This window comes from Solanum verrucosum, unplaced genomic scaffold, assembly GCF_900185275.1.
Source record: "Solanum verrucosum unplaced genomic scaffold, falcon-dt-bn FXZP01000012.1, whole genome shotgun sequence".
NCBI classification, from domain to species: Eukaryota; Viridiplantae; Streptophyta; class Magnoliopsida; order Solanales; family Solanaceae; genus Solanum; species Solanum verrucosum.
This window is the reverse complement of record NW_026020063.1, coordinates 235706-251978: the sequence shown is the minus strand read 5'-3', so window position 1 is coordinate 251978 and position 16273 is coordinate 235706. Positions and strand designations below refer to the sequence as shown.

The following is a 16273-nucleotide window of genomic DNA, read 5'->3' as shown; positions in this document are numbered from 1 at the left end:
AAGTTACAACAAAATTCATTCCAAATTGATGAGAATAAAATTTTCAAGTTGACTATACGCCCAAAATGCCATTTCCTCAACTTTGTGCGCTCTTGACAACAACAAAAGATTGTCTCTTGAACTTGGAGTGTTCACATCATGATCTTTGTGGCTATACCATTTCAACATAGAGCTTTGATCCGAAGAGTATCCCGATTTGATGTTATAGGTAAAGATGCCCCTAATTTTGAGTAACTTACTGAAGCATCAGTGAATTACACAAAATTATCTCCGCCATAAGCAAAAAACTCAACTAGAATCGCAAGTCGCTTGATCCAATGAATTCCTCGGCCTGTCACATATCAATGATTCAAATCAAAATTCCTTTGAATTGATCAGATTAATACCCGAAGTTGACTTCCAAATTTAGCATGCTTGATATGCAACTTTGAACGATCACAGTTGAAGATCCATGACTCGATGTAGGAGTCTCAGTATTACAAGCTTCTTCTTTTGTTGCGGAGAGGGATTCAAGAACTTCAATGTGTGTAACAATGATGATCAAGATCTTTATGAATTCCCACTAATAGGCATTTGAAATGCTCAGATCAACTCCAAAATATAATATATATATTTTTCAGCTTTGAGTGGCCGTGAAGAAAATTCACAAGTTAGCGAAGAAATATCTGAATCACGAGCCAATTTTCACGTTGGGAAGTAGGCTCCAAAAATCTTCTCCTTTGCTCATTTGTGATGCATTTGAACTCATGTGCTAGCTACAAAAATTTAAAGAGCTAGTGTGATAATCACGCAAGGCCACCAAACTTTTTTTTTTATTTTTACTCATTTGACTGAGCTTAGAGTGATTACTCCAAGCGCCTACGTACCTCGGTGAAGAGGATCAAGTCATATCGTAGTTCAGGATGATGAGTTTTATTATTATTATTATTATTATTTTATTTTTATTTTGGGCCGTACACAGTTTAAACTCTTGCGGGCCAGGAGTAACATGCAGTTTATGCTCATACCTTAAGGAGCGTAGTCAACCTTTATGGGAAGTATTGCTTCAGAAACTTAGCGTTGATTGGACCAACTCTTACACCATCTTGGTCTACAATTTTATAAGCGCCTCTTGAGTATGCTTCCTTCACAACATACGGCCCATCCCATTTCGATGTAAATTTGTCACCGATGCGTTTGTTGAGGATTATGGGTCTCCGGACTGCTAAGACCAACTCTCCCACTTGAAATGATTGAGGTCTCACCTTCTTGTTGAATGCTCTTGCAAGTCGAGCTTGATAACACTCCAACCTTTGTTGTGCTTCCAATCTCTTTTCATCCAATGCCTCCAACTCTGCTAGACGAAGTTGAGCATTACTTTCAGTTGTGAGTCCCTCTTGGATTGCTATTCGCAATGATGGAATTTGCTTCTCCAATGGAAGGACTGCTTCTATGCCATACACTAATGAAAACAGAGTCGCTTGCGTAGCTGTTCTAAAGGTTGTACGATATGCCCACAAAGCTGCACCAATTCTCTCATGCCAGTCTCTTTTATTCTTTCCAACTACTTTGTTCAACAGGTTACCAAATGTCTTGTTAAAAGCTTCAGCAAGACCATTGGCAGGTGCATTGTACATTGAAGACTTTTGTTTCTTAAAACTGAACTTCTCGCACAAGCTACTCATGAGTTTATTGTTGAAGGGTGTTCCATTATCAGTAACTATACATCTTGGTATGCCATATCTAAAAATTATGTTTGATTTGATAAAATCAACAACATTTTCCTTCTTTACCTCTTTTAATGGTACAACTTCAGCCCATCTAGAGAAATAGTCAGTGGCAACCAAGATATACATTTGTCCTTTTGATGACTTTGGAAGAGGTCCAACAACATTAAGTCCCCATGCATCGAAGGGCCATGAGGCTACAGTCGGATGCAAAGCCTCTGGAGATTGATGGATGTAATTAGCATGGAATTGACACGCTTGACACTTTTTTGCATGCCCTAAGCAGTCCATCACTATTGTTGGCCAATAGTAGCCCATCCTCTTGATGCGAAAATGAAGTTTAGGCCCTGATTGGTGTGCTCCACATGTGCCAGAATGTGCCTCATCCATTGTTTGTTGAGCTTTTTCTTTGTCAAGACACCGCAAGAATAGTCCCTCAAAAGAACGACGAAATAGTATCCCATCGTGAAAGATGAATCGTGGTGCTCTTGTCTTAATGTCTGCTCTAACTCGTGGATCCTCAGGCAGTCTTCCATGTTCAAGATACTCAACCAGTGGTTTTCTCCAATCTTCTTCTTCAACCACTCGAACTGATGTATGATGGCTTTCATCGATTTGAAGATCAAGACGACCAGGAATAACCCATCGATGACATACACTCACCTTTGTTGTCTCATTTTCTCCGAGTGACATTGTTGTAGCCAAGTTAGCCAAAGCATCTGCCATGCGATTTTCTTCTCTTGGGACGTGATTTAAGAACACTTGATCAAACCTTTCAAGTAAGAAAGTAGCATATTGGTGATATGACAAAAGATCTTCATTTTTTACCTCGTAACTCCCCGAGAGTTGATTAATGATCAATTGAGAGTCACCGTAGACATCCAATTGAGGAATCTTCATATCTAATGCCATTTCAAGGCCCACAATCAAAGCTTGGTACTCTGCGGCGTTGTTGGAACAGGTTTCACCTAGAACAAATGAAAATGGTAAGATTAGTTGTTCTGGAGATATCAACACGACTCCCGCCCCTGCACCATCTCGATGTGCAGATCCATCAAAGAACATTGTCCATGTTGGCAACTTTTCAGTAAGAAATGCATCTTCATCAGGGAACTCAGCTGAAGTTTCCCATTTTCCCGAAAGAGGGTGATCAACAAGGAAATTAGCAAGTGCTTGCCCCTTCACAGCCTTTTGAGGTGTGTAAATGATCTCATATTGATTAAACAATATAGACCATCTTGCTAGACGTCCTGAGAGAACTGGTCGAGTCATTACTAACTTTACAGGATCAGCCCGAGAAATTAGCTTGATAGTGTACGCTTTAAAATAATGCCTCAATTTTCTTATCGCATAAAGCAATGATAAGCACATCTTCTCAATGGGAGTATAATTCAACCCAACTCCTATCAAGGTCTGACTCAGATAGTACAATGCTTGTTCCTTCTTAGCTTCATTCTCTTGAGCAAGAAGTGCCCCAAGTGATCGCTCTTGCGATGCAATGTACAGTATCAATGGCTTTCCAAGAGTTGGTGCCCTCAATATAGGCGAATTCACCAAGTATCTCTTGATGCTTTCAAAGGCATTTCGACATGATTGGTCCCAGTGGAAAGGAGCATCTTTCTTCATTAAATGGTTGAAAGGTTGACATCGTCCAACCAGGTTAGAAATGAATCTCTGAATGAATGCCAAATTTCCTTGTAGACTACACAGGTCTCTCAAGTTTTTTGGCTCAGGCATTTTTTGGATGGCATCAATCTTTGCGGGATCAACTTCAATTCCACGGTGATGAACGATGAAGCCAAGAAACTTTCCTGAGGTAACCCCAAATGCGCATTTGAGTGGATTCATCTTCAAGTCAAATTTCCTTAACCTTTCAAAAACAATTCGAAGGTCTTCAAGATGGTGCTCCATTTGCTTCGTCTTTACCACCAAGTCATCGACGTAACATTCCACCCTCTTATGAAGCATGTCATCAAATATGTTTTGCATTGCACGTTGATAGGTGGCTCCAGCATTCTTTAGACCAAGGGGCATCACTTTGTAACAATAAATTCCTTTTGGAGTTCAGAAGGCAGTGTATTCTTCATCTTTTGGAGACATTCTGATTTGATTATATCCAGAAGATCCATCCATAAATGACATAGCTTTATGCCCGATTGTAGCATCAACCATGAGCTCAATGATTGGCAGAGGGAAGTCATCTTTTGGACATGCCTTGTTCAAATCTCAAAAATCAACGCAGACACGTATTTGACCATTCTTCTTCTTAACAGGTACAATATTTGAGATCCACAATGGGTACTTCACTTCTCGAATAAATCCGCCTTCGATGAGCTTGTTGACCTCCGTTTTAATTTGTGTTACCAACTCAGGACGAAACACTCGTTGTGACTATTTTATAGGACGTGTTCACTTTTTTATCCCCAAATGATGAATAGCTATCCTGGGACTAAGGCCCGGCATTTCTCTGTACGACCAAGCAAAAACGTCTTTGAACTCAACCAATAACTTGAAATATTTCCTTTCTTCTTCTGGTGTAAGAAGTGCACTAATGAAGATTGGACGCGGCTCTTCTAGGGTGCCTAGATTTAGTTCCTTGAGGTCGTCTACGATTGATTGTACGCCATCCTCCAGTTGAGGGGGAGCCTCTTGGACATCATCATCTGTATCATCAATGTCTGGACCTTCTTCCATTATTATGTGATAGGATGATTCTGTCAAGTTTGAATCTTCCATCTGACTTTCCACTGTGACGGTTTCATCTTCCTCCTTATTAGTTTCTTCATGAAATTGATTGGTGACAACAATTGTGCTTCTTTTCACCCTCAAAAAACCATCGGTGGTGATTGACAATACATTCTTTCTCTTCATACGTGATGGGAAAACACTATAAATCTCTTTGTCATCAGTTATATCACAAGAATCTTGATTTTCATGCTCCAGCAACCTTCGTTCGGATAATGACTTTCTTTTGGTTCCCAAGCGAAGAAATACAGAAGTCTTTGAGGTGGTGGCATATTCGTCCACTTGCTTAGAGGATCCTCTTTCATCCTTGCAGCTCAATCTTTCAAATGCAGAGACACATGGTGTCAATTCCAATGCGTTCAAACACCGAAGCCCGTTGTGGTGTTTTACCCTCCTTAGATTCCTTCGTCTTCTCTATAGAGATATAGTGAGATGAAGTTATTTCTTTCCCCTTCTTAGATGAAATCCGAAGAGGCTCCGGCAAGCTGAATCCTAACCCAAACTTAGGAGTGGCGACATAATATCCTTTTTCTCTCAACCGCGTTTGAGACTTTGTAAGCCTATGTATCTTTTCACCGGTGACTTCCTCCATGAGTTCTCCTAACTTTGCTGGATTTGAGAAGTTGTAACCTGATTTTTCAAATAATGTGAAGACCTTTTGATCAAAGTTCCCTTTTATCTGACCAACTTGGGTATTTCCTTTGGAAGGCTCCAAAGTGAAAGATGAGACTTGTGCAACTGGGACAGTCATTTTCTCCTTCAAATCTTGGAATGTTGTGTGACTCAATTCTTTCCTCGGTGGGTGAACTTGTTGAGTACATTCCTGTAGCAGTGGTTGTCCCTTTTTTCGACGTTCACGTGGAATATAACAAAAAATTGGTTGCTCATCATCAACATTGGCCTGCATGTCTCCTTTAGATGGTGAAAGATTAATGGAAACCTTTTCCGTTCTCTTCTTAGATATCTTGATAGCGGCCCATTGAACTTTACTATCTTCGAGATAGATCGAGTCGGCTGCTGCATCTTTCTCCATATTTGATTTTCTAGAATCTAAATTGAATTTTGCATCTGCAAAATATGACTCCGTCTCAGTGAAAGGATTGATGTCTGCATCAATTTTGACTACTTCACCATCTTTCATATACTTCATGCATTGATGCAAAGTAGATGGCACCACTCCATTTTCATGAACCCAAGGACGTCCCAACAACAAGTTGTATGATGTTTTGGCATCTATGATATGAATCAAAGTGTTTGATTTCACGTCGCCAATGGACAGTCCTACGCGAATCTTTCCTATGGATCATTGTCCTCCTTGATTGAAACCTTAGATTGTTAGGTTACTTTTGGACAATTCATCAATAGAGATCCCAAGTATTTTCAGAACAACTTTTGGCATGATATTGACTGCCGAACCACCATCGATTAGTATGCGATTGAGATGTTGCTCTCGAATAGACCCTACAACAAACAAGGGCCTATTATGTAGCTTAGACCCTAACAACAAGTCATCATCTGTGAAGGCAATTATAGCACAACATGGGGTAACTTTTTCATCTGTTTGATGTTCTTGTGTTATTGTTAGAATACGCTCACATTTGCTTCTCTTTGTTTCGTCTGTGCTGGAAATAACATGTGTTGCACCAATTTGACTACCACAAAAGAATTTTTTCAGGAAAGAATTCATCCAATGTAATGGGCCTTCGAACCTTCTACGATGAAGAACCATTGATCTTTTGGCTAGTACAAGGCTTGACGTTTTTTGATGGTTGCAGTTGATTCACATCACTCATTATTGCTCTTGTCTTAGAAAGTCGTATCCTAAAGACTGCTTGATGTCTCCGCTTCTTATGAGTAACCAAAGTCCAACCATCAGCTTCATTTTCTTTGTGGTTGTCTATCTCTAGTGAACCCTCAAGAGTTTTCCTTGGAAAATCAACTTCAATAGGCGTTAAACTTCCAAATTACAAGAAAGTGGACCTTGAGCACTTCTTTTGATTTGGTGCTACACTAGCATGATTTGCCTCCGTTGTTTCATCATGGTCAATGATGATTTTTCCTTCACTTACTAACATCATGATTTTCTCCTTCAAGATAAAACATTTTCTCGTCGGGTGGCTAAGGACACGATAGAACTTGCAGTATCTAGGATCACCAACCTTATTGATTTCTTCAGGCCTCTTTGATTTAGGAAAATCAATAACTTTCTTAGCTAGTAATTCATCAAGAATCATAGGTAAATCTGAATCTGGAAATGGGTAGACCTTTGCCTCTAACTCCTTCAAGGTCGGGCGTCACCTCTCCTCCTTTGGATATTGACTTGGGGCTTCCTCCTCTTTTAGTTTACTCTTGGTGGTGACTTTTACAAAAGTTGCTTTCACCGCCATAGATTCCTTAGTCTGGATCTTTGAGGTCATACCTTTCTTGAACTCTTTCTTTTCCTTTGTCAGATCAGCAAAAGGAGATGCCTTCCCATGACTTGCGATGCTCAACTCCATGTCATGCGCTCGTGTAGCAAGTTCCTCAAAAGTTCGCGGTTTGATTCCTTGTAGTATGTATAGAAGTCCCCAATGAATACCCTGAATGCACATTCCCACAACAGATATTTCAGAAAGACGATCTTTGCAGTCCAGACTCAACGATCTCCAACGATTGATGTAATCCACCACAGGCTCATCCTTTCCTTGCTTAGTACCGGTCAACTCTATCAAGCTTACAGTTCGGCGAGTACTGTAGAAACGATTGAGGAATTCCTTCTCGAGCTGCTCCCAACTATCAATAGACTCGTGTTCCAGGTCGATATACCAGTCGAATGCATTCCCTTTCAGCGAACGAACAAACTGTTTTACCAAAAGGTCACCATGTGTTCCAGCATTGCTACAAGTTTCAACAAAGTGAGCGATATGTTGCCTTGGGTTCCCCTTGCCATCAAATTGTTGTAGCTTTGGTGGTTGATAGTTTGTTAGCATTGATAGACAATCAATTCGTCTGGTATATGGCTTGGAGTAATATAAGGAACTTTGTGGTGTTCTGCCATATTGAGCCCTGATAGTGTTTGTTATCATGTCTTGCAACTGTTGGACAGATAGTGCAGCAACTGAAGCAGATTGTTTCTCATTTTGAAATTTTGACTTTGATAGAGATTCCTCAACGTCCTTGTTTTGTTGATCAAAACCAGATGGACAAGTGGGGACATGACTTGACTCTCCAGGTGTGAAGGCCTCCAACTTGTTCATAAGTTGAGCAATATGAAGATTTTTGTCATCAACGGATTTCTTCAAGGCCTCAATGGTTTGCTCCATCATCGCAAACTTCTTGTCCATGTCAGTTGAGTCAGCCATCAAAGCATTGACATTCATTGAAGTTGGAGCATCCATTGAATCTTCAGATTCACCAAAGTTGGAGCCAATTTGAGAAAATTCTTCAAAGAACACAGACGCAAGATTGCCCCTAGGTGTTGCACTTACGACTATCGTATGAGAGTTGTTATTTTTCATCGCCTCTAAAGAAGTGAAGTATTCAGATCCATCTAGCCCACTGTTCTTGAACTTACGCCGAGTAATCGGGCCAACATGACTGAGATCAGCAGATACGACATCAGTAGAGTCCTTGTATGAAAATTCGCTACTTTTTCTGAAGGCCATTGCAGTAGTTGCCTTTGTAGTTTCTGATTTGCAAGAGAAAGAGATGAAAAGCAGAATCGGTCCCACTGGGCGTGCCAAATTTGTTCGCAACAAATTTCCTTATGCGTTGAAAATCGACTGCAAGCAAAATAAATAAAAGAAAAATGTTATTTTTATTGATGAATCGTTGTGAGTACAATTTTGTTATTCTCTTGATTCTCTCTCCTAAGATTCTCCAAGATTCGAGGGCCTTCAGTAGCGTATTTCTTGAAATATTGGATGATGTAGACCTCCTTGAGATGTTGTCGATCTCCGGGAACGTCAAAAAGCGCTTTGTCGTTTCAAGTCGATCTCCGGGAAGAACTCCGTTGATGACTCCTTCGAAAAGCTATGTAGTTGATGGTGTAGCTTCCTCCAATTGCAGAATGCTTGTTGAAGAGCTTTCTTCATCCCCTTAGAATGTCATGTACATCCCCTATTTATAGTTGTAGGGGGTGGACAAGGTTGCATATGATTAGCCAAAGGATGTCATTTTGACACTTGGCATGTTGTGATTGGTTCTTGCATTTGACTGAGACTACCACCTCATTTGGACACGTGGCGTCACCTTGTTGGTCTTGGATGCCTAGTCACCGTGACACGTGGCATGAGTTTGGGCTTCAAGGTGAAATGGACCTTGAACTTGAATTTAATAAGATGGACTTATTTATTTGTAAAGCCCAAATTAATCATTCAACCCAAATGAACATGGACTTAATTCAAATTTTGTATGAATTTGATCCAATACAATTTATGTGTCTACAATACTATTTCAATATCATGATAATATATGAATATACTGTGATAGTATATCATTCATATACCATCAAATGACTTAGAAAACCTTTATGATATCATCATAGTATATATAGTATATGTGAAATTTCCCCTAAATGTATGATTATTCCTCAATGTGTGCGTGCTTGATACAACAAATAAAGAGGCTGATCATGCTGTGTTGCTAAAGGTTAAATATCTACTTCAGAATGTCCATGGTGAGTCCTGACCTTGTGTCGTAATTGAAATAACTATTCAAGAGGTAACTTACTCCATCATTTGTTGGGTAGTTGACAATTGCCCATTAGCACCTAAGTCCTCAAGAGTAGTACTAACAAAGACGTTTTTCATGTTCCACGAGAGCAAAAAAATAAATTCTTAAAAATGAACTTAATTCATGAAAGTTGTTTACTAAGTTTTCTACATTAGTAAATTACAAATAAGTGAACGCAGATTGCATTATGTAGCTTTTCATTTTCTAATTCAAAATTTATATAGAAGGAGGGAATCGAGTGTTGATTTGAATTGGAGAAGAAGAAAAATCAGGGAAGAATGAGAAGTGGAGAAGAAGGAAAAGTGGGGAAGAAGGGGTACTAGGAAAGGAAAACCGAAGAAGAAGAAGAATTTATGAAGAAGGAGAACAAGAGAATTTGGGAAGAGATTGTAATTGCAGAGGAGATCCTTCCCCAATATCGTTAGTTTTGAGGTATAAACTGGAAAAAGGGTATTTATTTGTAATTATTTTGCTTTTATGGGACGTGAGCTTAATTTCACATAAAATTATTGATAATAAGCGGGTCAAATTGAACGGGTCAAGACTCAACCCGTTTTTAGCTTATTTGAGCCCAAAGTAAACTTGGGCAGATCAGGACCCAACCCGATTTTTATTTCAACCTATTTTAATATCTTTAATTTCAAGGAAAAATGACAGAAATCCCACCTTTAAGTTCTCTTATTACCATTATCCCCTATTAGTTTTACAAATCCCCAAAATTCCTCATTTTCGCGCATCAGATTAATGTATCTCGCACATCAGATTAGTGTATCTTGCACATCAGATTAGTGTATCTTGCACATCAGATTAGTGTATCTCGCGCATCAGATTAGTGTATCATGTATAAAATGTACATCAAATTAGTGTATCATGTATAAAATATAATGTATCTTACTTAACGATTAATGTATCTCGCGCATCAGATTAATGTTTCAGCGCTTATAATATTGTATCCGTTTGAGGGATTTCTGTAATTATAAACTTATAAGGGACAAATGATAATTTTACCTTAAAAGTATGTGATTTATGTCCTTTGCCCTAATTTCAATCCAATCCACCCATTTGACACCCTTAGACAAAGTCATAACATATGAAAAATTTATCTCAGCTTTGTTAGCAACTTCAATAGGTGAAATTAACCAACAATGTGATCGAATCTCTAAGGACAACATAACAACCAACTTATATGTGTGTTTTTCTTTTTCACTTTGATTCTAATTTTCGGATCCTACGACTTATCACGAGTTCACAACTCAAATCTGACACTTTCTAGCAGTTAATGAAGAATCACGAGAGCAAAAAAAAAAAAAGATTAAAAAAAATTACGAAACTGCTAAAATAAAATGATATAATCAGTTATTAGAAAATATAAATTTGACTATTTGTTCCATAATATATATCAAATATTCATACTCAAGACAAGACCTTATTAAATTCGATTAGTGACGAATAATAAAAAGAAAAAATAAACAAATTAAAGAACAAGAAAAAAAAATTTGCCTGAGAACTCAATAATTATATATTGATTTTCAATTATTATTTTTTCTTTCTAAAAGCATACATCTTCCATGTCTTTTAATAGGTACTATAAATTATATTCCTGGGAATAATGACTATGAAAACTAACTAGATATATTAAAAGATTTCTATATGTCAAAACAAGATTATGGTGAGTTGGTGACCAATCACCCAAAAGTTAAAAGTGACCATCCAAGCTTCTTATTAAGAAAGATAAATAAATATTATGGTTCAATGATCTTTTACATCACACTCTCTTCTCTTCATATGCAAGAAGATTTAGTCTCCTATTTTTTAAAAAAAAAGAAAGGTGTGGAAGTTCTATCATAAATACATGAGTTCTACAGAGTGCATGCGAACTAACTCCTGCTTTTCAATTACTAGACCTTAGTGGAAGACGGAACTTTTGAACAACGGATTCACTTGAACTCAGTATTTTCAACACGAAACGTAAATATGTACGTAAAAAGAACCACTAAAATTCAACAAATATTACATTCCAAACACAAATTTAAAAGTATAATGTGTTAAGTGCTAGTAAAACATTAAACATTGAAATCATCAAGTCTAAATCTTGGATCCACCGCTGCTAGATGTTCTACCTTGCGTAGGTTGGAGCTTGCTCAAACTAGGACCAACCGGTCAATTGTGTTTAAAAGACAATTGATTTCAAAGATGAAAAGGTACAGAGCTGTACATGCATTAGCTGATGAATGAATGCATGTATATATCTGAGCTTCTTTTACCTAACCAACTTTAACTTCCAATTCCTAAAAACTTGACATCTTAAATCTTCTAATAAAACTATGCTCCTTGTTTTTTCATTATTTTCTCCTCAATAAATCCAGATCCACAGTTCTAATCTGCGAGCCATTTCTATCTGGAGATTCTCTTCTCAAGGACCTCGTTTCCTGAAGAATAGGCATCCCTTTCGTTGATCTTTGATCATCCCACCCCCCTTTGAAGTGTCAATTGTTTCCAACAAGGTTACCACTTCGTCCATTTCTGGTCGTTTGTCAGGGCTAGCATCCCAACACCGCTTCATTACATTTCCCAAAGAACTAGGGCAACAACGAGGTATCTCTGGCCTCAAATTCTGCAAATTCGTAGTAGAGTTGTGACTTTCAAACATTTTTTGCTCTTCAACGAACAAAGACGTGTATTCACTTTATTTCAGTATATATATTTCTACCTGTCGGACAACAGCTGTTGTCACTTCTGAGAAGCTCAGATCTGGATATGGCATGTCACAGCAATATATCTCCCAGAGGCATATGCCAAAGCTATATACATCACACTTCCGGTTATAGGGGTTGCCATTAAGAACCTGTACACCATGATAAAGATAAGTAGAAGGAAAGTTAATGAGAGGAGACAACATATATTTAAGTATGACGCATGTGAGTTTCATAAGTCAAGCACATACCTCAGGTGCCATGTAACCTAGGGTTCCAGTCTCACCAGTCATATCATTAGGATTTGAAGCTTCAACACGAGCAACACCAAAATCAGCTATTTTTAGAGTACGATTCCTGTCAAGAAGCATGTTCTCTGTTTTGACATCCCTATGGACGATCTTCTCAGAATGAAGATAGCTTAACCTAAGAATGGATTTTGAACATGGAAGTGTCAAACACATGCTGTTAACAAATATGAAAAAAGAGTAAGCATTATGAAATTTCACCCCCGTGCTAGATCCAGCGCCAGTTGGACCACAACTTTGAAGACCAATTTCCTCCTATGGTTCTTGATGAGAAATGATTTGAGAGTACCCCCAGGAAGGTATTCAACCACTACACAACAAAGATTTCGTGGAATGCCAATGAAACCATTCTCAGTCTGTATGTTAAGATCCTGTGTGCCCATTGCAGCTCCTATAAACTGCAAAAGGATTAGCCATTAGAAATGTCTAATCATCCCAGATTTTTAATATTCTTGCAAGCCGAACACTTAAGAGCTCCAGATAAAGATTTTCAAAGCATCAAATTAAAGATCCCATGCCACTTTAACACATCTATGTCAAAACTAAATACAAAATTATTCAGAAAACAGCCCACTTGGACAAAATGTTGTGATTTGCTATGGAAATTAATTTTTACTTAAACTTCATAATGTTGTGACCAATTCAAGAATCAATAAACCTCCTTCATATTTCAGTTAGATATGGAGCAATGAATTCAAAGAGTAATTTGGATTACTACTGAACCCAAAGCTTTTTGTAATTAGTTTTAATTTTATATTATTTTGGTAATAGGTAGAACTTACGAAAGCAATTTCAAACATATATAACACCATCATTTACAGAAATTTGCATCCATTTTCTATTTTGTGGCGGCAGGATGACAAAAGCTGTTTTTTCAATGTAGTATATATTACCACGAAGAAGAAGGAAGATTGACAAAGAGAGTAAAGACCCATTGTGTTGGTGAAATAAGTATCTTACTTTTGTGACATTAGGATGATCAAGTCTGTGCCAAACGGAAACTTCTTGTGAAAAAGCTGTTCTGACTGAAGAAACCTCAGCCTGAGATCTCTGGCCTTCTTCTCCCCAATCAAGAAGCTTCACTGAGGTTAAGGCAAGAGAAAAGCTGTTGAGTAGCTAAACAAGAAATTATGATGCTTCTCCTGAGTTCTGCACTTTAAAGTATAACATGAAAATGGATTGTGGATACTCAGGCATGACTTGACAAATTGACAGTTTAAAGTTTTGTCTAGAATAGGCTCACATTGACAGCATAAAACTTAAGAAAGTTTGTGCTCTACAATTAAAACTTTTAGATTTCAATTTCTGATTTGGTTCAACTTTTCTTCTTTTGCCACTAGGCTAAATTGCAGTTGAAAATGAATTAATGATCAACAACTTATGCAAATAAAAATAATTCAAGATCAATATTTCATTCATTCACAACAATCAGGGAACAATGTTTCTGCATAATTTCCAAGAGTCGTCCTGCAAAAATTGAGCATTGCAGAAATCTTTACATTGTCTCAAACCTGTTAGCCCATTCATTTTCTAACACCTTATCCATAAGGAAATAAAGTGGTGATGCCCCTTGAAAACAGACAACAGATACAAAGCTGTCAGCTACAGTAGCATTATGGTATGTACATCAAACAAGTCCTTCCTACTTTTTTAATAAGGTAAGGTTTTATTAATATTAGTAACATGTTGTGTTATATTCTAATGTTTTGATGAATTAACAAACTATGAAATCTGGTAGAGCGACCTGATCCCTCAAGTAAGAGTCATCCAGGTGTCAATGGAGTGCAACTGTAAAGCTGCCACACCTATGGTAGGTGGACACGACAGCAGAGGTGCAAAGAGTTCAACCAATGGCTTACAACTAGGTTGTTTTTGTCCATCTTATATTGGGCACTTTGACAAGAAACAACCTAGTTTTTGCAATCAAGAATATTCAAAGCAAAAGTCATCCTCTCAAGAAAGCATTACGCTCTAACGAACAGCAAGGGACTGATCGAGTGATCAGGCAAAAAGTCTCACTTTGTCATTTGAGTTTAGTATATTGTGGTCAAACATTGTAAGATTTATTCCTATGCTATAAAGGAACATAGATCATTTCAGTTGTATTCATTGTGAAGTCGAGTTCATGGCTAGAGTTAGTTGTGGTGTATTTGATTGAAGTCTATGTTACCTAGAGGTAGTTAATATAGTGGCCAACTAAGTTGCTTGGACTCTTCACTTTTGGTGCCGCACCCGTGTCGACACAACATGGGTGTGTGTATGGGGTCCGTGTCCAATTTGGTCAATCGATTTTGGGTACTTTGACCAAAATCGATGGGAAAAGTCCGGATTATTTTTATGATTTCTGTAATCAATACAAAAGCTAAGGTGAAATTGAAGAAAATGGACTACCTTTTATATAGAAATTTCTATGTCACTCCTTTTTCTTTAATCTCATTCCAAGATTCTCCTAAGTTCTCCTCATAATATCTCATAATTTAGGTTTTATAACTCTATTTTTACATATTTTGATTATTTTTAGGTGAATCCCTGCACCCTTATCCATATATGGATCCATATCACCGAATCTTAAAAATTAGATCATGAAGGATTTGACCTTTGAATCCGCACCCGTATCAAACACTCGCGCCCAAGCCTGAGAAACTTAGATGGGCGATAGGGCTATTGTTCAGAGACTTGTAATAGAGGTGTTACAAGGTATATGGTTAAGAGTTTAATCCTTTGTGATTACCGGAATCTGTATTCACAAGTTGCTTGAAGTTAGTGTGGAAGTTGTTGTGAAATCCTATGTGACAAGTCGTGGTTTTCTCCTTCCTTGAGCAAGGAGGTTTCCACATAAAGCATCCCTGCTCCTTACTCTAAGGTTTACTGTTCTTATTATTGTTAATATAGTCATGGGGATCTGGTTTCTTGACTCATGGTGGATTCATACAAGCCAACATGTTGGTACTACAGCCATTACAAATAGAATCTGGACTTGTTTTACATCACATACTCACAAGTGGAGCAAGTCTTTCATATTCAAAACAAGATCTCCATTCATCCAATAGTTCTATACATCTATACTTGACAACATAAAACATTTTCTGTTTCTTTCCGTCAAAATTCTATGTCAGACAAAGCTAACACCAAACAGTAAGCACTTAGATTCCATGTGTCAATATACACAGATTTAGGTTTCCAGTTTTGACAATGATTCAAAATTATCCAGTGGAGGGTAAATTTAATATTACTCAAACAAAGATCGGTGGCAATTCATGAAAGTAAGAAAAATTACCAGCTACATCTTGGCCATCATAGATACCACGATGAACAGTACCGAAGGTTCCCCGAGCAATGACAGTTTTGATGATTAGTTTAGATGGGTCAATTTCCCAAGCATGTTTAATGGGGATCTCTCTATCCTTGTAATTTTCTCCTCCTCCTTCTCCTTTGTTACTCTTTTGTTTCTCCATAGTCCATGCTCGGCTCAGATGCCTCTGTAATTGTTCGTCTAAACTCTTCAGATCTATACGATCTGCTCTCACAAAACCCACTTCTCCACTTCCCTCCATCACTCGATTTCTTGATTTTGAAACACAAATTCTTATCCTTTCTTGATTTCCCCTATCATATGATGGAGAAAAAAAGGTCCAAAGGATCAGTAAAAGCACAGAAAAAATGGCTCTACTTCGAATTTGGGGCAACCGCCATGGCTGTGAGTACACAACTGTCACTGTTGCTGCAGATTTACAAGCTCCAAAACTACTATTTGTGTTCTGTTTTTTTTTTTCTTTTTACATAATTTCTTTTTTCATAAATAATGTTAACCAGATGTTTTTTGCTCTTTTTTATTTATTTATATTATGTCAATGCTGCACCTTTTTTTAAAAAATAAAAATTTTGGGATATTTATTTACCTATAAAAAATGGAAGGGATTACACTCAGAAAATCCAACACTCATCGATAGAATAATATTAAAAAATAATTAATTAATCACGATATTATATTTCTTTTTAGAATTCATGTCTCGGTCAACGTGCGTACTTTCCAAAAATATTCACTACGTTCGAAATAATTTAGTCATTTTAGATTTATTGTGACCGCTTGTAAATTAGGATTTTCAAA

The 16273-nt window shown here is 37.6% G+C and overlaps 2 protein-coding genes across 2 annotated transcripts; both read right to left on the bottom strand.

The window, feature by feature from the left end:
- Positions 1–1028: 1028 nt before the first annotated feature.
- LOC125823460 (uncharacterized) lies at positions 1029–3740 on the bottom strand. Its single transcript, XM_049502840.1, has one exon. It carries the CDS (start codon positions 3738–3740, stop codon positions 1029–1031), a length of 2712 nt encoding a protein of 903 aa, XP_049358797.1.
- A 7588-nt stretch (positions 3741–11328) lies between these two features.
- Positions 11329–15915, bottom strand: LOC125823510 (serine/threonine-protein kinase STY13-like). Its single transcript, XM_049502891.1, has 6 exons — positions 15443–15915; positions 13126–13247; positions 12367–12563; positions 12109–12283; positions 11875–12009; positions 11329–11778 (listed from the first exon to the last, which is right to left on the bottom strand). The coding sequence occupies exons 1-6, from the start codon at positions 15717–15719 to the stop codon at positions 11578–11580; spliced, it is 1107 nt and encodes a 368-aa protein (XP_049358848.1). The 5' UTR covers positions 15720–15915; the 3' UTR covers positions 11329–11577.
- Positions 15916–16273: the final 358 nt, after the last annotated feature.

Coding starts and splice junctions, on each gene's coding strand:
- LOC125823460 (XM_049502840.1), bottom strand. CDS start 3,740: ATGCCCCTTGGTCTAAAGAATGCTGGAGCCACCTATCAACGTGCAATG.
- LOC125823510 (XM_049502891.1), bottom strand. CDS start 15,719: ATGGAGGGAAGTGGAGAAGTGGGTTTTGTGAGAGCAGATCGTATAGAT. Junction 12,564..13,125: donor ATCATCCTAATGTCACAAAA/GTAAGATACTTA, acceptor ATCCTTTTGCAG/TTTATAGGAGCTGCAATGGG. Junction 12,284..12,366: donor GCGCTGGATCTAGCACGGGG/GTGAAATTTCAT, acceptor ATCCATTCTTAG/GTTAAGCTATCTTCATTCTG.